The 24613-nt window shown below is 36.2% G+C and overlaps 1 protein-coding gene across 6 annotated transcripts in view; it reads right to left on the bottom strand.

Moving 5' to 3' along the window:
* The window catches only part of EFR3A (EFR3 homolog A), a 77461-nt gene that overhangs the window by 51591 nt on the left and 1257 nt on the right, over positions 1-24613 (bottom strand). For 4 of the 6 annotated variants that reach the window (XM_065668962.1, XM_065668966.1, XM_065668968.1 and 1 more), the window contains exons 2-6: positions 20716-20769; positions 14440-14529; positions 3155-3231; positions 1306-1433; positions 398-548 (exon numbers count right to left, since the gene is read on the bottom strand). In XM_065668962.1, the coding sequence (XP_065525034.1) occupies positions 398-548; positions 1306-1433; positions 3155-3231; positions 14440-14452 (369 nt within the window). In that variant the 5' untranslated portion in view covers positions 14453-14529; positions 20716-20769. The remainder of the gene's footprint in view (positions 1-397; positions 549-1305; positions 1434-3154; positions 3232-14439; positions 14530-20715; positions 20770-24613) is intronic. The other 2 variants (XM_065668964.1, XM_065668965.1) reach the window with 1 other exon arrangement.

The following is a 24613-nucleotide window of genomic DNA, read 5'->3' as shown; positions in this document are numbered from 1 at the left end:
CCCCCCTCCTACACCTTTGCTCTCATTGCTGGAGAGTTAAAAAAAAAAAAAAACAACCACCCACCACTCTCTTACCTACACAATGTGTCCAGGAGGTCTGTTTAAAGATTCAAAATAATGAACTCTCAAACCAGTTTTCCTGTTCCTTCCAGACAAAATTATTTCTGCAGGGGAAGAGCCCAGACATCAAAAGGCATTTTATAGACTGGAAGGAAACAGAGTTTCTGCTTCCAGCTGGTGTCTGGTCTGTGTTTGGGCCAAATGGTATACCCTGACACATACAGAACCTTCTCAATTCATGGTAAACGGCAAATACTTTGTGACTTCTGAAACCACTTTCCCACAGCAAATAAGCAAAGCTTTACTCTGATTTGATTCAGCATCTCAATTTACTTACAGAATTAGTTCCAAGAACTTGCAGCTTTGGTTCGCCTGATTCTAGAAGCTTGGCCACCATATGAAGAAAACTTTCCACAAAGGGCTTTATGCTTTGAGAATGGCAAGCCATTAGGAGTTGGTCTAATGCCTCCATAGCAATTAAAACATACCTGAAAATTAATGAGACTTATAAAGACATGCTACATTTATCGTTACTCCATTTAGCTCAAGTTAGGTCCTTAGTACAACAAAACTTAGAAAAGAAAGAACGAAAGGCATAGATTTCCCGCTGTCTAAAAATTGAAGTTACTGGTATTTCCTACATTAATTTTTCTTTTTTCTTTTTTTTTTTTGGGGGGGAGGCAGGCAGCAGTGAATTGAGTGTTTTTAGAAGGGATGTCATAATACTTGGTAACAGAGTAAATATAGTCTACTTCTCTTTCCTACCACATTTTATTTTAACTTCTAAATTCCAGCTTTCTAGTCTGCAGATCCTCCTTCTATCCAAATAGAAGTCTGGAAAACCATGCTCCTGGACAATCAAACAACATGCAAAGTAAGTAGAAAAAAGAGTAAAGAAAACAGTGACCAAAATTAATTACCCTAAAAAATGGACACATTATTCATTCTATAAAGTTTCTGAAAATAGCTTTGGACATCATGGAAAGCCAAAACTGATGACCTGTGGTGGATGTTGCCTTTCTTTTCAAAATCCTGCTACTTCTTAGACTCAGTATTTTCCTACTCCATTCTCACATTCTTTAAAAATCTTTTCCCTATTTTGACTCTATATTCTTTAAAATTTGAGCTCAAGTAGGACTTAAGAGTATGAGAGTGTTTCGAAGTTCCCACTAAAATGCAATTAACCAAAAGGGCTGAAAAAACATGTTAACATCTATTTCTAACTGCTGCGATTTATTTCCTTACCCATAGCGATGTCTGACAACGTCTCTGCTCAGTCTCTCTGCTAGGTAAGCGCCGATTCGATCCAGCTTTTCTGGTGCAGACACTGCATAGAAAGTCAGCTTCTCCATGTCAGCTTTAACAAGACCATCCTAAAAGCAGACATACAAAATACATAAAGCAAAAAAGTTCACAGAAAGTATAAAGCTTTTTAAGTATTTTTCCTTTTGCCTACTCAACATTTAAAGATCTGAGCCATACAGATAGGAACAAGCTATTGAAAAAACACCAAACAACCCACAACTTGACCAAAATTGTCATCAGCTTTGCTGCAAAAATCAGCAACACAAAAAAGTACAATATTTTTTAAAGAAATAAAGCAACTATTTCTCCCATCTTCTTCTGGGGGGATGGGAGGCAACACATGACAGGTATTCAAAAGAAATTATTTAATGAGACATATCACCAGTTCTAAGACACACTTTTTTCCTATTGGTACAACGTAATCTTTTACTTTTCCCCTTCACCTCCTAGAAAGTGTATCTGATGAATAATTTTGACACTACATACAAACAAGATTGTACTTTAAATATTTTATTTCTTCAGTGTCATATCTTGGACAAAGCTGACATACAGGATACCTGAACATAACTGTACAGAACAAGAGCAAAGATTAGCATATTAGTTCCAACACGAAATGTTATATGTTATACAATATGAGGCTGTAGTTATAACTACCAGGTAAGAAGGATAAGGCTTTTTGTCTTTTTCTTTTCAAATAAATGACTTTGAAGCTTTTAACACAATCATTAATTAATACATTGTATCAAGCAAGTCTTGTCATGTATGTTTCCCCTCTAACACAGGCAAAACACCATGGACTGGCTTCGTCCTGCACTGAACCCATGAAGATTTAAAAAAAAAAAAAAAAAAAAAAAAGAGCCTAAGGAGTGCCATCTCAGAGCTACTGAGTGAGATTAAAGCTGCAAGACTACAACTGTAGTAATTCTGGGTGTTTCTACACCTGTACCAAACAAGTAGATTAAACCAAATAAATCTATGAAACCATGTTGTTCCATGCCTTCAACACACTATAACTGCAGAAAACATTTCCCTTGAAGCCAGTAACATACACTTAGAGGGTAACCAGCACTCAGTAACAACACAATTTAAAGAAAAGCCTGCATACTTTGTAAGCTATAAGGAAAATGTTATACAAATGCTGACTGTCCTGCTTGCTTCTGCTGTAACACAAGAGAACAAAATCTGGTAACACATTCAAAAAAATACTGCAACCCATACATAAGTTCTTGATCAGAGTGAACCATCACATGGCTATGTACAGATACATGCACTGCTGCTTCAATATAGCACCAAGACCGTTCCAGTGTATATGAGTAACTGGAGAAATTAAAACAACCAAAAAAACCCCCCCTTTTGGATCACAACAGTCTACAGAACAATAAAAACTTACACAGTCAATACATTGAGAGTTAGGAAATTAAAATCTTGTAGAAAATCAGAAAGTGTGCACACCTGCAATCATAGAACTACAAACACTTCTTTTGTTAAGTAGATAGGAAACTAAACGCTACCTCAGCTGCAGAATACCCTGTTTAATTAAATCTCTATTTCTCTGAGCAAAACGTCCTAATTTTAATCTTCAATATACACAGCCCTGCTCTGAGAATTAGATCAGATGATCTGTAGAGGTTCCTTTCCAGCTAAATTGTTCTGCTAACTTCTATTAAAGCTAGAAAATGCTAAAGCAGAATTCACTGTAAAATGTTAAAATAGGAAATTAAAAAAAAATATAAAGCATCAATTTTTTTTTCAAATATCAATCCCTTAAACTTTTAGAGTCATCACTCACTTTTGGATCTTCAGGAAATATGTTGTCTACCAGACGCTTGTAGCGAGGTCTCAAAGCAGCACAGCAGCAGCACACTCCTGCAGAGAGATTCACCCAACAGAATTCAGAATTCAGTTTTAGGAACTCTGGTGTTTTCATTTGAAGTGCCTAGCTGACAAGCAAGGAGGAGAAAGACAGAGTGAGTTCAGCTTCTTGTTACTACCAGCAATAAAGCAAAATGAAGGTAATTGAAAGCGACTGCGAAGTCAAATAAGCAACACTACGAATATAACACAAGAGGAAAACATGCAAGAATCTTGGGTACTAGAAATGTACCTGCCATCCTAAAAAATATACATGCAGAAAGATAAATAAATTTAGTAGTATTAAAACCAAGAGTACTTCATTTGCTGTTTCATCTTCATTCTGACTGATCACCATTTCAAAATATATCCAAATGTGTGTTATGTTCACTTTTCCACAAAGTCAACTATGAAGTTTTACAGGCACATATATAAAGCAAGAAACCACAACATAAAACACTAGCTTAAATATTCCACTGTCTCACTGGGCACCCAGCAAAAGACAGTCACTTGGAGAAAGGAATTTTTCTGATCTCAATTCTACTCTACTACTAATACACATACAGATCATCAGAACAATACATGCAGCTTGCAATTTTATTAATTTTAAAAGTATCATACTGCCTGCTCTAGAAAGACATAAACCTATGGTTTAGTTTTTCTAGCACTCAGGACTACTAGAACATTGAAATAATTCCAGTTTGTATTAAAAAATATCACCTGAAGTAAAAACTCAGTACAAAAAGAAAATAAAAAAGCTTTCAGACACATCGTCCGTCTATTTCATCAGTGTAGGTTTATTCTAAAGGAATTTAAATGTTTTGACATATCATAAAGGTTCCAATGGATACAGTATGAGATCAACTCACTGGTCAGGTCTCAGATCCACTCTGATGCACAAAAGCCACTAAGTAGAAAACAATACTACCCAATACTAATAATACCCAAGTATGCATGCAGATCAGTGGCTTTCATCAGTCTTCCAAATCTCAACACTCAGTGCATTCAGAGTAGCCAAATATCTTACAAGGATCTTACAGGTATCCATTTAGGTACTCAAAAAATCCTTTGCCAAAGGTAGTAAAAGCTGTAAAAGCTTCTGCTGCAAATCAAGATAGGGAAAAGAATGAAGGACATCCTGGCACTAACTCTGATGATTACAATTTCTCTGCAAACTTTTCAGGCTGTGAAGAAGTATTAGACAAATACACCAGGATTTGTATTTCTTTACCTAAGATATCCAAGTAACCTTAGTTGTTTTTATGACAAGATTTGAGATGAGTAGACATTCTTTCACTATTCCCCGTTTTCTGCTAGTACTTGTCGTTTGGACAAAAAAAGGTAATTCTGCTCATGGTCTGCCAACTTAATTCTTCCAAATGATTTAATCAAAACCAGTTTTCAAAGATATAGCTATGATTTTAAAAGCATGCTTTAAGATTTCCTCAGTCGTCTTTTAACTCAGTTCATGAACCAAGAGAGTCATACATTACCAGTAAGATGAACACAGACTTATAACTTTAATACATAAGTATGAAAACAAAAAACACTCAAAGCATAAACAACTGGAATATTGAGATGTTTTGTATGAAACAGTACTTCGTTACTACTGTCAAGTTCCTCTTGTAATTATTGTTGACATCTTCTCACTGAGGTCTAAGCACTGTAAAAAACTACATTTACTAAAAGCTGTAGGTACAAAGTAGTAAAAATCAAAGCTATTTCATATGCCACTAGAAAATGTAGGTATCAAAAGAGGTTAAAAACCTGCTTGACTTTAATGATTCAATTGTACAAAAACATTCTACTGAGAGAAATGTTGTGCAACATTTTAAAAGTGAAATCATTGTAAGAAATGAGTTATTAGTGTATAAGATATCACTCAGTATTGGGAAATTCAAGTAAGATCATAAAAATCCACCAAAACAAGACTTCATCCTGTTAAATGTTTCTTGAGTTAAATATGCAGCTCTGCACCTGGCTCAATACTCTTAGTACTTGCATCTTCCTACTTGATTTTCTACTTTATAGACCTCTAGCATTGGTCCAGAGTAAACAGTATAACAAAATATTCTTCCAGTAACTGCAGGAAAATACTTTGCCTCAGCTACCTAAAACATAACAAGAACAGAAAATACTGTAAAATGCTGCATGCACGACACAGGCAATTAAAAAAATCTTTTAGTTTCTTCTTTATGTGACAGAAGAAGAAAATCCTTGCAAAGAACCACAATTTAAATCTTCAAATGCTGTTCCAGAATTCTGTTAATGACGTAAATTTAACATAAAACCTGCATAGAATTACTCCTTCGAGAAGGATACAATCTATCAGGTAATAGCTCCAACTTCTTCTGGCAGCTGTATCAGACGGTTTCAGTTAATGGAAACTCCATATTGTTCAAATACTGCTCTTCAAATGTATGGCACACAGTGAATTTTGACATAAAAAAAAAGGACTAACTAAGTATAGAATATAAGATTTGACAATTTTCTCTTCCCCCCACCCTGGATTTTCACTAGTATCTTTACATGGCTGTGTATTTAACTATAGCACACTTTACATGAGAAAACCCTAAAGCAAACACAAAACAACAACTTTTCAAAGAATTCTCTACCATTAAAATATAAAACTAAAATCAGTATGTTAATGTCATTAAAAGACCTTTCTAAACTCAACAGAACATTCAAGTATCACAAGGTGAGAGTTAAGCTATCAAAGCTTTCAGCCTGCAAAGATATTTTCAGTAGAGAAATTAAAGCAGAGCGCTATCAGAAAAATAATGAAGTGACAGACTCCCCGAACAACACAGGAAAAAAAGGAAACCAAAGGCAAATCCCCAATTAACCGTCATTAGGTAGATTTTATGGAAAAACTATTAACTATTGCTCAGTGTTTTGATATAACCAGTTAAGATTAATAGAAAACACAGGAATAGGTTAAAAAAGAAGTATGAATATTAAAACCCCAACACATTGCACAAAAATCAAGTCTTAAAAACATACATTGAAAATAGACTGAACTAAAAGAAGTAAAACAAAATCTAGGAACATTTAACAACATAAACTGGAAAAGATGAATGTTGCAAAAGATGGATAGAAGCTGAGCAACTGAAAACAGATTCTCTACTTCTCGGATACAAATTTAACCCATACAAAAGTTGATCCAAAGCAGACATTCACTTCACACAAAGCTGTTTTGTAGGTCTACAGAATGTGCTCACTAAGCCAGGCAAAAGGAACCTGCTTCCTTTTATGCAGGTTTATCGATGAAAATTCCTATGACAATTTAAGTTTCCCCCCAGAAGACATCTCTATTTCATTTTATAGAAGTAAACATAAAGAATAAAGCGGTATCTACAGAGAAGTTCACACTTACATGATAGTCAACACAAAAGGTTTAAAAAAATACTTATTATGGGATTTTCTGAATTAAAATATCCACCTTCTCCCCTGCTAAAGGAGTCCCACAATCTGCACTTTACATGTTAAAAACTGTACGTATTTAACCAGCTGTACGGGTTCTTTTTAAACACATTTATTCTACTCAACAGCAGTAAGAAGAAATTGTCCACATTATCAGAAAACGGTAATTTCACCTACCCAAACACATACATGGTCTTGGTTCAAAAGCAGAATTATAATCATAGGCTTTTTCTTGCTCAACAGTTGGAACCTGAACATACTGCCTCATCCTGGATATGATCTCACTCTCTGGGAACTCTTCTTTTTCAGAAATGTGCTCTCTCACACTAGCACAGCAGCAGTTACTTCAGGCGAGGGCTCTGCAGTACTAGAAGCTTATCTGATGAGCTCTGTGACACCTACATAAAGCCACCGAGCACGTGAAAAACTTCAGTATCAAATTCTGTTAACAAGGCCAGGCACAAGAAGAGAGAAAAGAATGAAAGATACATCATCAATGTGTGATTCACAGCTCATCGAATCAAACTGCAGAGCCAGTTTCATTACTTCAACTTCCCCAGAACAAACAGTCATTATTTCTGTGACTAGAAGCTAAAATAACTGTATAGTTTCAGGCAAACCTGTGTTCATTCAGCTGCCACACATCACTACAGAGTAACAAATAAATTGGCAGAACACACTCACTTGATCTTGCTGAACAGTGGCCAGAAAAAAAATATTTAAGACAGGCTGCTGACCATAAAGGCTTTTTAAACTAAAGGGTTTATCTCTAAGATCAGAGAAACACTTAAAAAAATTAATAGGTTAATGAAACTATCATTATCTCTAATAATACTTCAGAATTCAAGAAGCAAGGATCACAGAATTTAAGTCCTTTACATCCTTACTCACAAAGATTGTGACACATCAGGTAGAAAATCAATTTGGAGTTAAACAATTCTGACATTCCTTTCTGGCTTCCCAGCACATCTCATCATTTTATCGTTTTACTTCCTACATTACATCTAGTTGGGCAACACAAATACAGGATTTCCATATAGGTATTTCTATAAACCATGGAAATCATAATGTCCTGGTTTTAATAAAACCACAACTAAAAATTTCCACCAAATAACAATTCCATACCAATTCTAAACTTAAGAGACTTGTGCTAGTAACATAGTGTTTAGTGCAAAGAAACTCAGATAAAAGACTGAGCTGCACAGAAACTGTCACCACACAGTTTAAAGGAACCCTGTGGTGACAATTAGAAAAATACCCACTGCAATAAAGTTTTATTTGAAATGAGTTTGTCTGAATCTTCAGTTACATCTTACCCATAAAAATTACAGGAACACAAAACCTTTGAAGGCTTTAGACATCAAACACCAAGTTTTGGCTATCAATCTCAAAACTGCCAGATTATTTTCCTCTTTATCAAAACCTGCCAAAGCAGAAAACTAATTGATTGTAGAATTTATCTCATGCTAGAATTTCTACCACAATTCTGTAATGCTAATATTGCTGTCAACTGTCTGCAGAACATTAACGACATGAACCAAGATTTCATATTCACTCACTGAATATTTTTGTTGTCTCAAGCTTGTATCTGGTCACCTGTATCTTTACTGTCTGTCTTACAAGATTAAAAAGAGCCTTATCAAAAAATAGTATAATTAATGTAAAAGTTTGAATCTACAGATAAATTCATGTCTTGCTAATATCGAGAAAGTGAGCAATATTAAAAATACATTTGGTTGCTCAATGTACTATGTAATTATGTAAAACTTGAGTACTTTCATACATTAAATTTTTATTTCACTTGTCTATATCTGAGATGAGAAACACAAACAAAAAGTAACTGGCTCCAAATATCCAGAGTAAAGTGCATAAAGTAACATTTTACTACACTATACCTGCTTGGTTTTGAACTGCTAATATCAGTTGATGCATTTCATTTTCAAGGGCATTCCCTTTCCACTATGAAAAACAGATCAAATATTTTAGAACAAGGAAATTATTCTGGCCATATAAGGGAGTTAATTAAAAATATTCTTCACCCTGCTATAAAAAGAACAACTGCTGTAAGGACGTGCTCATCAGCCATTGCAATGTCCCTGGAGCGCGCTCCCAGAGAGAACAGCAGCCTCATCACTTAGCCAGGATGAGGTCCCATCCCCCAGATAAACCTCTCCTCTCCTCCACCTTTCACCCTGGTGTCATTTGAGTTCTCAACAGTGGCCTCATCACTTAGCCAGGATGAGGTCCCATCCCCCAGATAAACCTCTCCTCTCCTCCACCTTTCACCCTCGTGTCATTTGAGTTCTCAACAGCTGGTTTCCAGCCTCTCTCCACTAAAACTTAGTAAAGAAAATGTCAAGATGAAATCTCTGTCTGGAGAGTATGATATTCATCTCAGTGTGGACTTCTGACCCCCATGACAGCAAAATCACAGTAACAGCCAACATGGAAAATACCATCCACTACCTTGGTTGGACAATTTTACATTTCTTCTTAAAGATAGTTTGGTGCTCAGTAATTTGAAACAAATGGAAAAAAATGCACAACTTTCTCCCCAGAATTTCTTCTTACAGTAAAGCTAATTATAAAGTTAATTCTGGCACAGTATGACTTCAAGGTGTGTAATTCTATACTTGGATCAGATCAACACGGAGAGATGCACAGCATGCTGCAGGGAAAAGCATGCAAAAATAACTTGAATATGGTCTCTTTGTGGAAAGAAGAAATGACAATGCCTGTTGAGCTACTAGGTAAGAAGTATGAAAAAGAACACCAAACCCTAACCTAGTCTTTGTAAGACCCTAGTTTTACGAAGCTTACCACTAAGCCTCTTCAATGAAGTATTCTTTCAGACCCAGCAGCAATTCAAACAAATCCCCAGGGAATACATTATCTTTGGGATGATGCCTTTTAAAGGCTTTGAATCCATTAAAAGGAAGTTTTGCATTACATCAAGTTCTCTGGTTGCATTCTACTTCACCAGTTCCACCGCCTGCGGTGTTTCCATACTGTCTCTTCTTTCTCCCACCTTTGTTGTTTTCACAGAGTAACTTTGTTTCACTTGCTCATTTCTGTTCTTTCCAACACCGCCTACTCCTTTCATACTCTTGAGATAGTACCAGCACTCTCTATTTTAATACAGCATTAAGAATACCTAAAATTAATCTGGTTGCAGAGAAAGAAGCTCTATGGCTTCTCATGAATTTTGCTTCTTAGTTCTTGTCCTTACCTATCTTCCTATTAAGTTGGCCATTAACAAGGTCATCAGTGAAGAGGAAATTCTGTCACTAACTACAGAAGACACCTGGAAAGACACATCTAAGATATTTCCTTTTACCCTTCTCCATCACATTTGGCACTGACAACCTGTTCACAGTAAAACACTGGGTAAAGCCCAAATTTCATTCCTGCTTTAAACATTGGGTTCACAGTCAGGAAATGAGTTCCAGGGGCTAAACCCAGAGGAGGAAAAAGAAGAGTGTGTCATAATACTCCCATTTCTAATAAATACTGACTTGGTAACAAGACATTTCATAAATCAGTGAAAAATGGGGACACAAGCAAACTACTGGACTAAAGGAGAAGGGGAGGTAAAAGGAGGCTCATAATGCTTTGTGTAATCTCTGAAGCACATGAACTGGCATTATTCCTCCATCCAGGGAAGCAGTAGAGCACAGAGCAGATTTGTAACAAACACTGTCAAAAAACCCACCAAGGCCTCATCCACTAACACACTGTGCCAGAAGGTCATCTTTTACCTACTATTTAATTCAGAATAAATGAAGTAAAGAAGGGTTGACATTATCACAGTAGCCTCCTCCTCCCGTTATTTAACACAAAATACTTTGATCTGTCTCTCCCTGTCCAAACATGTGGCTCCTCCCAGGACCAGTAGATAAAGGCAACCAGAGCCACCCCAGCACAGGGATGACTCTGGCACAGAAGTAAGCTCCTAGTACCAGACAGGCTCTTGTTCAAAGCCGGACTTCACCTTGACCCCAACCTATTCTCTAACCAAGATGAACAAGTTTTAGAATACTGCATCCTTGAACACCTCATGGCTGCAGAGGACAGCTGCAGGTGACAGGTAAGTATGCTGTAACCCCTGTAGGCACTCAAAGGCCAACAAACTTGTTTTACACTCCTCCATGAGTTCCACTGAGAAGGAGAGCTGCAACATCTGTACCTCTCTTATCACCTTGTTCCCACTCTATTGCAGCATAATTAAAGACAAATTCATGGCAGTAGCACATGTGGATTACTTAGTACCTACTGGAACACAAATGGTCACTCCAACACCATAAACAGTTCTGTCTTTCAGCAGATGTTTTGATTCCAAGGTCAGCGTAACAAAAGCTGGAATGACCCCCGATACATAGGAAAGCTGCCAAAATGTCTAAAGATCTACCCTGCTGGTCAACTGAACTTATGCACGACATAGCAGCCTCTTCTTGTTTTGAAACTGTGGCATCCCTACACCAAACAACAGAAGAATCTGTCAAACACTCCCTACTTCTGAAAGGTCATGAAGATTTTGTCAACACAACACATTCATACCATTTGAAGAGAGCTTAAAGGATGGCACTGGTAAGCTTTGTCTGTCACCGGCCCTGCAGAAAATAAGCATGTGCATCATGATGAGAAGTCTTGATGATGAGGAAGCAAAGGTTCACATTCACAGGCCTTCTTCCTGGAAGCCTTAAAGCTAATGCAGTAAGAAGGTATAGCTCAGGGAACTAGATTTTAACTAATTCAGCATAAACCACTGAACTGTATATGATACGCAAGTGCGTTGTTCTATATATCCTTTTTTCTATGAAAACATCCCAAATGCGAATATAAGCACAGCCTGAGCTTCAAAAACAAGTTTTACCCTCATTTAAGCACACTCAGCTATAGACTTCAGTACATATACACAAACCATGGAAAAGCATTTCCTAATTAAAAAGAAAATTTTCTGTATACAAGTAGCTCAATACCACATGACATTTGATGTCCCCACACAAACACATTGTACATAGAAAGTACTTTAAGAAAGAGAATGGATGAAAACTTTCCTGTGAATCTAGAACCATACTGTGTTTCTCATCTACCCTGAGAAAACTGCAACAATCTCTTGAGGCACACACACACGGCTCAAAACTTAGAATCATACAATCAACTAGGTTGGAAAAGACCTTTAAGATCATCAAGTCCAACCATTACCCCAGGACTGCCAAGACCACCACTAAACCGTATCTCTGAGGGCCTCATCTACATGATTTTTGAAGGTTTCCAGGGACAGTCTGCTCCTGTTCAGCAACAAAGTGTTTAAACTGTGTTGACATTATTGAAAAATAAAACTCTAAACAAAAACGTTGTAATGTTACTCTGAAAAACAGAGTCCCAGAAGATACACAGGGTTAAGAACTCAAATTCTTGTTTAATTGTCTCACTAATCTTCCATTAAGTTTACACTCTGCTTGTGTTTATAATTATTAATTTGATTTTTCCAAAAGGCATTTACAAAATACTATATCACTATTCGGACATGTGAACATACATATAGAAGAGCAATAAAACAATATGTAATTAAAAATCTGAAAAATATCTCTACATATTCTAATGAACAGATCCTTAGAGCTGCCCATAGTTTCAATTTCAAAGACTTTGTTTTCTCTGCAGACAGCTTTACCTAGTTCATCCTGCCCTCATAGAAAAACTTTGTGCTACAACAAACAGGCAGAAGTTTATGCAAGAACTTTTCAGTATTAATAGTTTTAAAAAGAGACATGAAAGCATTTACATCAAAACCCCTCCTCCTAGGTTAATGAATTATAAAATATCCCTGTGGTTCTTATCTTCCCATTAGTTCTAAGGAGTGCTCCAGCTTGCAAAAATAATATTCTGTCACTTCTGAAGAAAAATGTCAATATCAATTACAAACTCATTTAAAAAATACCCAAATACATATAGAAACAGCCTTGGATCCAGCTTGCACTTCATTTATTACAAGAAAACTCTGCTAGTTCAATCATATCAGACACAGACCAATTATAATTTAATAACTGTTTATATCCTATCCTATGAAGTTCAAAAGTAGGGTATCAGCATCTCAAAGTCCCTTTCTAACCATTAAACAGTTATGTTGTTTAATGAAAATAAGGAAAAGCTGTTTTAATTGCATAAATTATTCTGTACTTGGTAGAACTACAGAAGTACACGAATAAAGTATCTGTGAAGATTTATCTTCACATATTGCCTTTCATATTAACAGCTTTACAAAGTATCAGGAAGGAGCACTGATTTAGTATAATGATATAGCAAAGCATTAGGTTGTAATTCCTTACGCGTTCTCTTCGTAAGGAATGATTAAGCATTCTCAAGCCACAATTAAAGGCTCAGGGTACCCATATAAAGCCAAAGTACAGATCTTAATCAGCAAAATAGTGTACAATGTCCAAGTACAATTTTGAGTCACAACTGCATTCTTCTTGAAAAAATTAAACAACCAAGACCTCTAACAGATCTCAAGCTGAACATTAAAGAGAGGCTGAGTTATACAGACACCAAGTATTCTTAAAAATCTTGGGGTGTAGAATTCTTCTCAAATTTTACATGGTATAAATCTGTTTTTTAAAAAGCCACTAAATTTAAAAACAATTTAAAATAATGCTTATTTTGAAATAAAATCTTTACATTTTCTCAAATAATTGTAAGGGATTTTGTACATCTTTACAAAAGATTAATTCTTACTGACATGACTTTAGAAGAACAATTCAGTATCTGAAAGAAGCCCAAATTCTTAAACACAAAATACCAATAGTTCAATGGCATTCATTACATGAGCTCAGTTAACACATGTAGATTATCAAAGGTTAAACAGTTCTTTACCTCCAATGAAAGCTTTTTGCTCTGAATTAAAAGCATGCAAGTCAGACTACTGCAGTATTCACTCTACACAAAAAACACATCTACTGATTTAAACTTCTGTTCCAAGAAAACAGCAAGCACTCCATAAATAGATATTACTGATTCAGTCTTTGTATTCTGTACATAGGCAAGCTAAGAGGTTTCTTAGTTTACAAATTACTTCCTGATCTTAAGATTCCTCAATATATCTGTGAAAGACAAGGATTCTGTAATTAACTTTTGAAATGTGAACAATTATGACACATCCTTATGTTAGAAAATTTCACGCTGACCTCTACATGCGTACCAAAAGGCTTGTTGTATTCTTTGAGCCAGTTGGGTTACCAGTAAGAGTCACAGGCCCTTGAACACAACAGCCACAAACAGAATTTGCTAGTATACCTCCTAGACACAAACTCCAGAATATGAAATAAAGCAGAACTTTAGATGTTCAGCTGAGCACTTTCAAAATCCAAAACTGTTCACCTTTGGACATGATCACTAGCTGAAATATGCAAGTTCATAGATGCGAGTCTCATTCATGGACCTACCCCAGCTTTCTATTCATTCTTGTCTAATTCCTGCTGACTTTTTAGAAATGAAATAGTGATCTTTAAAAGCCAAGAGTCATATACACAGCTAACTTCCATCCTCAGCAATTGACAAGGTACCTGATTCTCTAGAGAGCCGCTGGGGATCCTAGAGGTCAATGACAGGAAAGAAAGTCCATACATCATGTAAAGAGAAAGCCAAAATATTTTTAAAAGCAGTTTATCCTGGGCTTTCCATGGAGACATGCGTTTAATCAGAGTGGAAAATTCACCTCCCCTTCTCAAAAATCAATTTTCCTTTGTTGTCATGCATAAAAAAATAGGACACTTGCATGCATAATCAGCAGAGCCTTCTTACCCTTTCGTCCCATGACTGAGAAATCAATAGCAAACAATGCTGCACATGAAGGTTAATCGACTGATAGGAAAACCAACTGCAAAGCGATTTCTGTAAATAACAACAATAGCCATATTTTAATAAAACCTGAGAAAACTATTAAGCTACAAATTAACATTTGATGAATTGCACATGTATAGCTTAAAAGCCTTTGATGGGAACAGAATTAAGTTCATCTCTCAAACTTCCAATTTCCTGTGTTATATGCCCAGATTGTGCACACATAAATGACCACAGTTTGAAAAAGAAATTCTTCAGGTGTTAATAAGGAATAGACGAAGCAAAATTGTTCCTTTCTTGGCTATACTGAATTATATTCCAAAACAAATGGAAGGAATGAAAGGAGGAATGATGGCAGTGAGGTTACTGGACATATTTGCAGTCTGTTAATATGAGTGATTTTCATTTTCTGTGGATCTGCTCCTAAGCATTCACCTTCCCAAATGGGGTTACAACGATGCACATGGAGAGAATTAACATTTCTTCAAAATTAGCAAGCTTTAAAGAAATCCATGCAGATTCACTAAAGAACAGGGAAGCACCCACCCCTTTGGGACAGCTAAAAAATCTTGGGTTTTGTTGTGGGGCTTTTTTGACTCAGCTCTGCCAAATGATACATTTACAGAAATGACCACTTTCTCTTTTCAGTGTAGAAAAGACACCTAAAAAATCAGCTGAAAAAAACCCACCCAACCTGTACCTAAGTGTTTACATATCCAAAGCTTTCATTATTTAAAAGAATCCACTGGATATTTTGTGACCATAGTATTATAACAGTTACAGATATTCTGAAATACAGTTACTTTCCTTTACTGGCCTAGGTCTGGCAAATGGCAAACAGCTGAAGGAAGCCCAAACCACGATATGCCCTTGGCAGCTGTTTTTTTAAGTTCCTGTGTTGGTTAGGTCACTAGCTGAAAGATGCACTTGATATAGGGCTGCTTCTGTTTCTCATCCTCTAAGGGACTAGAACAAAGCAGCAGACAGCAATTTGAGACACACCCCCACGTGCCTCTTCTCTACTAGTCAGGAAATTAAAATTTTATAGTATTAAAATGTATTTATTTTAACACTAAGTAGTTAATTATACCAACAGAAAACTGATAGGGTTCCTAATGCCTATCAGATAAATTAAAGCAATTATGAAAAATGCTTCATTAAATAGAAGGTCCCATTTAGGGTTTTAAAGTTTCAGGGGTACATGAGAAACATACTTGAGATGAGGAAAAAAACGTACGTTAGATAGAAAGAGTGGACAACGCTATTGATTAGAGCTATGGCCTAATGTTCCCTAAAACCATTAGAATGCTTAGCCCATAAAATATTTATACAGACAGATTTAGGAATACTTCTCCAGCCACCATAGGTATTTCACAGGGAACTAAATCTTCCCTTAACAGTCTTCTTATTACTTACTTGTTATATACAAAATAAACATTAGAATTTTAAAAGACAAATAAATCAATTTCCCAAAGTTGATGCTGAGGGAAGAAACACAAAGCGAGATTATCTCCTTCTTAAAATGCATTAAGAACATGAAACACGAGTTAAAAACTCGTGCATTTCATATTCCATTTCAAGTGCTGTTTTTCTTCCTACACTTAGCACTGAAGCTCTAGCCAAAAAGAAAAGTATAATTTTAACAGGGTTTTTCTGTTGGGGGGGGGGGGGGGTGGGCAGAGGTTGGTTGTTTGTTTAAAGACCATGAAGCAATTGAACTTAAAGCAGTAACAGCCAAGAACAAAGAAAAAGACAATCACTAGTCAATGTTCAATATTCTATTTACATTCATCTCACAAAGACCAGGGAAACCACCACACACCAACTGCAGACTAATTGTCTCTGAAAAGAAAACTGGCAAAAAGCCACATGGAAAACTGAGGAAACAACATGTTTAATACAGTTTAGTGAGAAGCAGTCAATGCCTTGAGTCTACTCAGAGAAGAACTCTGCAGTTACCAAAACAGTCACTGCACTGTAACCAAGAACAGGCCAAACTGAGGAAGGTTTCCCAGATAACCGATACATGTACCTCAAAAATTTGCGTGTTCACTTTCTAACTAGCAAATATTTGACAGACTAGCACAGGAGAGGCTCATATTACTAAATTTCACCGCAGTAATTCAAGGGACAATGTGGGAAAATTTCATTTGTCAAAAATCCTTCTTTTTATTTAGTTGAGCTCTTAATTTTTGTTACAGGACCTGCTAATCAGCAGCTAAAATCAGTTTAACCTAACAATCACTATTAACAAAACTTTAAAAAGCAAGGATATAATTCTGTTAATAGAATAAGTAAGAACAAAAAAAGAGGGAAAAAAATGGAAAAAAATCCCCAAACTACTCACATAAGTACCACAAGTAAAATACATTCTTCTAGACAGCAGGTGTTCTCACCTGTATCACACAGCATTTTTCTGGTCCAAGCACTTTCATTTTAGTATAAAATCTGCCTTTAAGTTAAATATTTAATAAAGTAAGTAGGTTAGCCATTTCTGAAAAAAGAAAAAACCAAAACAAACTCATCTACCAAACAGTGTTTCAAGCATCTGATTAAGTGTGAATATCAGGAACATAATGTTCAAAAAGAACAGTCTTAATGAAAAAAGCATAGCTAACTCACGTATCAAAACCTTTCTATAACAGAAGCATTGGTAACACTGCAATCCAAATGCAGCAAACCACCCCTGTTCCTAGCAGAAGCGTGTTAAACAAAATTACCTGCACCAGCTCTTGTAAAGGGAAATTGAGAGCACAATTGTGACAAACATAAAACAAGTACTGCCTGTACTGCACAGGCTGTCTGCTTACAAGTTGTTTGGTTTTGTTTTTAACTAAAACGACTAATTCATCTTTTCATGGTTTCTTTGTGATAAGGCACAGCTAAATCAGCTAATAAAATAGCTATGGCTCAAATCAGTCTACTCCTACCATATTTTATAACAGAAGTGAGAAAACATATTTGCTTTCTGCACACTGCTGCAGCAGTTGTAGAGCATTACACCTCCACTGCAGCCTAGATATCAAAATTATACCATGCATGGCTAGACAAAAACCAAACACTTTGACATCTTAATCTTTGATGAGGATTGAGAAAGCAGATTGAAAATTTCCTATTTAGGGGCTATTATTGTACTAAGACTAAAACCTTAATGTTATTTTATTAAGGACTCAATGGAGCACTATGTACCCATATTCTTAAATAGGATCACTAAATAGCAACGTTATTAGAAAGCTTTGATAATCCAATATGTAAAGCGTAACTAGTGGAAAGACCAGCAAACATGACTAAGATGAGGTTAAGCAAGATGAACATTACCTTTGGTTAACTGTGTACATTCATCTCTCTCCCTCTCAATACCACAACCCAGGTCTGACCACATGCTTTTTTTTTTTTGACAGTTAACATTAAGGGAGACAAAAAGCAGATTGTCCTGTGAACATTTCATGTACAATAACTTCAAGACTGACTTCTAAAGGCATCTCTATGAACAGCTAAAGTCCCCAGAAAGACAAATAATGTCTCCTTGTCCAGTCTGTCCATAATGTCATGACCTCTCCAGATCTTCCAAGCCACTACTTTTAGACCTAGGAATCCCCTAAGTACTGTACTCCAAAAATGGGGTAAGAATATTAACTGATATTCGCAGAATATTAACTGATATGATTTGCAGCCCAGAAAGCCAACCGTATCCTGGGCTGCATCAAAAGGAGCGTGACCAGCAGGTCGAAGGAGGTGATCCTGCCCCTCTACTCTGCTCTTGTGAGACCTCACCTGGAGTACTCTGTGCAGTTCTGGTGTCCTCAACATAAAAAGGACATGGAACTGCTGGAACAAGTCCAGAGGAGGGCCACAAGGATGATCGGGACTGGAGCACCTCCCGTATGAAGACAGGCTGAGGAAGTTGGGGCTGTTCAGCCTGGAGAAGAGAAGGCTGCGTTAAGACCTCAGAGCAGCCTTCCAGCATCTGAAGGGTGCCTATAGGGATGCTGGGGAGGGAGTCTTTGTCAGGGACTGTTGTGACAGGACAAGGGGCAACGGGTTGAAACTTAAACAGGGGAAGTTTAAATCGGATATAAGGAGGAAATTCTTTCCTGTTAGGGTGGTGAGACACTGGAATCGGATGCCCAGGGAGGCTGTGGGTGCTCCATCCCTGGCGGTGTTCACGGCCAGGTCGGATGAGGCCTTGTGTGGGATGGTTTAGTGTGAGGTGTCCCTGTCCATGGCAGGGGGGTTGGAACTAGATGATCTTGCGGTCCTTTCCAACCCTAACTATTCTATGATTCTATGATATAGAGACTCAGGGAAGCAAGCATAACAACACTGGAAGAGAGGGAGTTGGTCAGTATGACCCAAGAACTCCATCAAACTCTCCTTTTATCTAGATACTACTACCATACTTAATTTGCAAAGAGTTCTTTCTAGAATGAGAGAAAACTTTTTTTTTTTTTAATATTTCACTCTAACAGCCTTTTCCATCTTTTATTCAGAAAGATGCTCAGTGCATTCTTGATGTGTGGGATGAGAGAACTCAATGTGAGGGAAAAAAAGAAATAAAATCCCAGCCTTTACAAACAACTGAGATTTTTTTAGATTTCGAGGACAAATACTTTCAGATTTCAAAATAACACTAAATAGTAGCAACCTGTTTTGTCAATATGCTCTAAAATGAATCCTGCAGAACAATCCTAAATTAGCAGGCAGAAGCTTGCCCTTTCACAAACAACAAAGTTGAAGTCTTAAAGGCTGTCTCAATGCACACTGATGAGAAGCAATGCTTGTTTGCATTGCAATCTAATCATACTTCTTCATCACCACAATTTTTTGAAGGAAACCAGTTCTGTTACTTCACACGAATTGCAGTGCACACACACGTTCGGTTACCTTCCCTTCATCCATACACTTAAAAATCTACACAGAACTAAATGGCTGCATTGTTCTGAATGTCTCACTACAGGTAAAGATCGGAATCGGTTGTTTTCATCTCCTTTAAGTTCCATCTGACTCTGTAGTAATGCAGACTCCACATGCATTAGGATAAATAGTGTTAATAACAACCCTGAACATAAGCCTACCTGGTTTAGAAAACATCTTACTTTTGCAGTTTAATAATATTGCTTTTCCAGTCTGTTTTAAATAGCCACATGCTCTTACACAGCAGAAGTGACTACCATGATAAAAGCCTTAATATAAGCACAGCAGTGAAACACTATCACAAAAGTTGAACCTCAGCACAGTCAAAACTATCTATGGCAGCTGATTCTTATGCACAAGTACAATAAAATACGTATTTGCTGTTACTTTGTTACAGACCCTCATGTCTATGTAGAGAAATAATTTCAACTATTTACCACAAAAGCAGAAAGCATCCAAGGTATGCTACATGACTGTCGTTTCAAACAACGTAACATAGAATTACTGTAAAACATTTTTGGTACTCAGCAGTCACAACTTCCTACAAATCTTAGGTCACTGCAAAATGAAAAAAAGGGTCAAATATTTACCTCATGAAAGTAAACATTTGTGAAATGTATTACAAAATTATCTCTAAAGTGCATTCTATATGATAGTTACTGTAACTTTATGAAGACTTCCTTATCCTCTGGATAAAGCAGAGTGCTTTACCCAAAGCCTGATGTTAGTAATTTCACTAGAGACCATGCAGGATCTTTCTAAACAGAAAAATTAAAAAGTAGTTGGATTTAATACTATTGTAACACATTTCACAACTTAAGCCTTTGTGTGAGGGAAATTTGCTACTCTTCAAGGCAGACAATAATTTGATTCTTTCAAGTATCTCCCTGAGAAATCTCACTTCAGTTTGAATGTTTTAAATTTTAAGTCGATACTTCGTATACTAAATAGTAATTTTATCTTCTATATGTAATGTCTGGAATTTTCCACAGAAAGGATTATAGATATACCAGAATGTCTTTTTATTTTTTAATAAAACTATTTCAGCACGTATTTTAAAATCACAAAATCCAATAAACAGTAAACTTCGGATCAAATAGGAAAATGCAGAGTCTATGCCAGGCTCCTTTGAAAAACAAACAGAGATTTACAAAGGCAAAAGCTGGATAATGCTGAAATTAGAAATATTTTATAGATTACAAGTATCATATTTTCTTTTGGTGTATTTTAATGTTAATTTCGGTAGAACTTTTAACCCCCAAATGACAATATCATAATCACTCCTAAATACCATTTTAATGTACTTAAATTAACAATACTTACTGCCAGGCATTGTCAATCAGGAATCTGTCTTCAATTTTGCAAAACTATTACAAACTATAGAGAAAACAACAACAAAAAAAATAAGTCAAGACAATAATTTAAGACAATTTACATCCAAATACACACAGTAACTTATGCAGAATGAGCCACAGTCATATTCTTCAGCTCCAGGATGAGACTGTTACCACAGAAACCCAGATATCACTTTATCGGACCAGACTAAATGTAGGCTTTGCCAGTGCTAGAAATTTAGTTTTTCTGATCATGTATTTGATGCCTGAGTAAACATTTTTCTCTGTATTTATTAGGATGACCTTTCCAACTGCCACTGTTTAGGATGTTAAATGCTATACAGCCTTTCAGGATACTTCCTTTTCAAATGTAAATCACAGCACTTCTCCAGAGAAACACCTGCCAAAGGCTTCTGTTCTGTACACAGAAAAATGAGGCTGCAAAAGCCGTGGCACTTTCTAGGATGTTTTGCTCCCAGTCTTAAAAAAAAGGCAGATTTCAAATCAAAGACCAAATTACTATAAACAATAGTTGCTCAAAGGATTTTTGATGCAATTGGGTATCTTCATACAATGAACTCAACTGAAGTTAGGACAATCTATTTTGGGGATAAAAATAGCCTAATCTACCGTTTAATTCTTAAGCATTAAAATGCAACTCGAAGATTTTTCTATATTAAAGCAGCGTATCTGAGTTTCATTAACTGCCAAATGCAACCTCCCTGCAAATGTACCTTTCGATATACAATAAAAAAAATAATCTCAGTTAAAGAGAACGAGTTACTATTCCCAAAGCTCAAAAAAAAAAAAAAAAAACAAATTGAAGATATTCAGCTAATAGTTGTTTATATATGCACACCAAAATACCTATAATTCCAGGCAATGATAATGTGAGAATAAACATTTATTTGGTCACAAGACACAAGCAGTGTTCATAGCTGTTAAAAATAAACCTTATTCTTATTGTACATTTATTTCAGTCAGGGGTTCTAATTTGCTGATAGCAACTGAGATTAAAAATAGTGCTTCAAAGCAATTTATTTAACATGTGCTACCCTATTAGAAGGCTGCATGTCCCTCTCCAAGGACAGTTAGTAGCACCATAATTTTCTACAAGGAAATGTGCTGTGGATTGTGATGTTCAACAGACACATGGAAAAGTGAAATCTCTAATACAGAGTGTAGTTAAGAACTCGGCTGAGAGATTACAGAAGACATTTACTGACATATTAGAACATAAAAATGCAAAGAGCCGGATAAGAGGTTCAAGGGTGTCAAGTGCCAGACTCTGTTTTACTGACCATCACAAGCAATCAGAAGTTCAATACATTTTGCTACTTTAGCACTGTTGTTGCCAGCAAAATCGACAACCTTTAGAAGATATTCATGCAGAAATTACTAGAAAAGCTGCATAAGCAACTAAGACAAGTGTCCAACTCGAAGACTTTTGGTTCTGTTTTTAAATAATTCACTGGATTTTTAGTCATTTATGATCTGTAACAGGACCAAAATTCAATATGGAGGTGGCCCGGCTTCTACATGCAGAACAGACTACACAATTTCCTCCCCATGAAGTGCTCAATCACTGGCTCGTCAGGCCTAGGGCAAAGTTTAGTCCAGATGCTGACTGCTGCTACACTAGAACAGAACTAAAAATAAGAAGCTTCCCATCATGAGCCTGTTCTGCTGTTTGTCACTGAATTAGATTATACATATCAAGAGAGGGAAAAGAACAAACAAACAAACAAAACAAAACACAGAATTTTATGAAGTAGAACTTGGCTACAATTAAAACAGAGAGATGGTAAATCATGAGATATAATTTAGTTTCCTAAATAGCCTAACACATACTAAAATGTTCCATGTAATTTGGCAGTATTTGACAGATGACCAGAAGCAACTTAAGGATGCTATGTGCCTATACAATGTCTCCTGCAGCAAAGCAGCTGACCCTGGATACTGAAGAGGTAAACAAGAGTCATGTCTACTTTCTGTGGAGGACTAAAGTTATTTTGTTTCCCTGAAGATGCAATAATAATTCTAAACACAATTGTAACCAAAGTGTAATGCTAGTGAATGTACCTTAAAAGGCAGATCAACACTTGTATGATACATAAGTAATTTTTCTTAACAAAAAAAAAAAAAAAATCAGTTTAAAGGAGATTTTAAATGATTTGTCTAAGATAAGGAAATCCAAAGCCAGTTCATTGTACTAGCAGGTTCAAGCTGCACTAACAGGAATAAAACTACCCTTGGTTTGATTTATTGGTTCCAATAATCAGCTTCTTCAATTACATGCTTACATGTGATTTTTTGTCTTCATTACTTTAACTAAACTGGGATCTGAAATTAAAAGACAGTTTATACGCAGAAACAATTTCTTATTATCACAAGATTCCATAAATGTCAGTGAAAGCCAAACAGAAAAGCAGACATCTTTATCTTGTCTGCCCTAAAACAACAGATCTCTGTAAAAAGTCTAAAATGGAAAAACATATATACTCTTGTGCTCCAGGCAAAGAAACAGAAGTCAGCGAACTTGAGGTTTTGTATTTTCTATCAGTAAGTCCACGATTATGATAGTGTATTATGTAATGCTATAAATTATTAACTTGCTTTTGAGTATTCAAAACAAAATTGCCAGATGGGCACTTATGCACTCCTCCAAATTATGCCGAAGAAGAGGAGAGGTTTAAGCACCTGTCAGAAAGGCAACATAAGCTGGGCACGCATGAACTGAAAAACATAAAAATACACTACACATTAAGTTTTTACATCACTTGGTTCCCCACCCATATTTCCTACTTGAAAAATCAATCAAGGCCTTTAGTTTTGAAGGCAGGCAAATGGCCAGTGCAATGCAAGATTCATGTCACATGCTCATTCCTAAATATAGACAGACAGGCTCCAACGGTAATTCCCGGAATCCAAAAAATGCAATATAAGAGGGATTCACATACCACAGTGCAGTTCTGTGGAAGTACCTGAGTTTATTTCAAATTAGCTTTCTCAGGTAAAGAAGCAAACCCTGGCATGAGCCTGGCTACATTAATGAGGCTGCCCACCCAGGAGAGTTCAGCTAAACAGGCACACATAAAAGGACATTTGTCTTGCCTCACCTTAGAGAATTCAGCCTTGAGCAGACAGCTTTAGGACAAGAAAAACCTTGCACAATAAATAAGTGTTCCTTTAGCAACCTTTCCCCCCTTCTCAAAGGCTAGTGTAACCCAATACCCATTTCATTAACAAAATTATAAGCAATGCTCCTCTGCACAGGTACACATGTTGCCAGTGGAGGGTTAAAAATCCATCAGATAAATAGGTTTTGCTCTAATCTAACTATAGAAAACATGATTTGCTTTTACTCAAAGAAAAAAAAATTTAAACAACTTTTGAAGACAACAGTAATTTTGCAATAATTACTTCATTAGAGAGTTAGACTGGGCAGTTAAACATGCTTGATAATGACCAAAACTGTTTCTAACCTGTGCATTTTACAACTTAGATTTCATAATTAAAGTACTAACCCCTTTCATTATACTTGAAGTTCAACTGCCAAGTTTGATTAGCATTCTAATGCTTCCTCCCACTTGCATGTAATATAAAATTTGTTTATTCTTTTCTCCTGTACAAGTTTGGATCAGAAATAGAGAGAAGTTACTGCTCAACAACTGCAAACGTTTTCATAACAAGGACATAACAAGGATACCAAACTTAACTATTTAATTTTAAAGCAGTTATTCAATTCTAAACTGAGTTCTAATTCCCATTTTTGTGAGGGTTTTTTTTTTTTTTTCCTGAATCAGAAATTAATCCCATTCTAGCAGCCTTTTTTTGGACAAATATTAAGTGTTATTGAAAGGCGTAAATAAAACTTATGCATAAGC

Source organism: Lathamus discolor, chromosome 2 (assembly GCF_037157495.1).
Source record: "Lathamus discolor isolate bLatDis1 chromosome 2, bLatDis1.hap1, whole genome shotgun sequence".
Lineage (NCBI taxonomy): Eukaryota > Metazoa > Chordata > Aves > Psittaciformes > Psittacidae > Lathamus > Lathamus discolor.
This window is presented reverse-complemented; position numbering and strand designations above follow the sequence as displayed.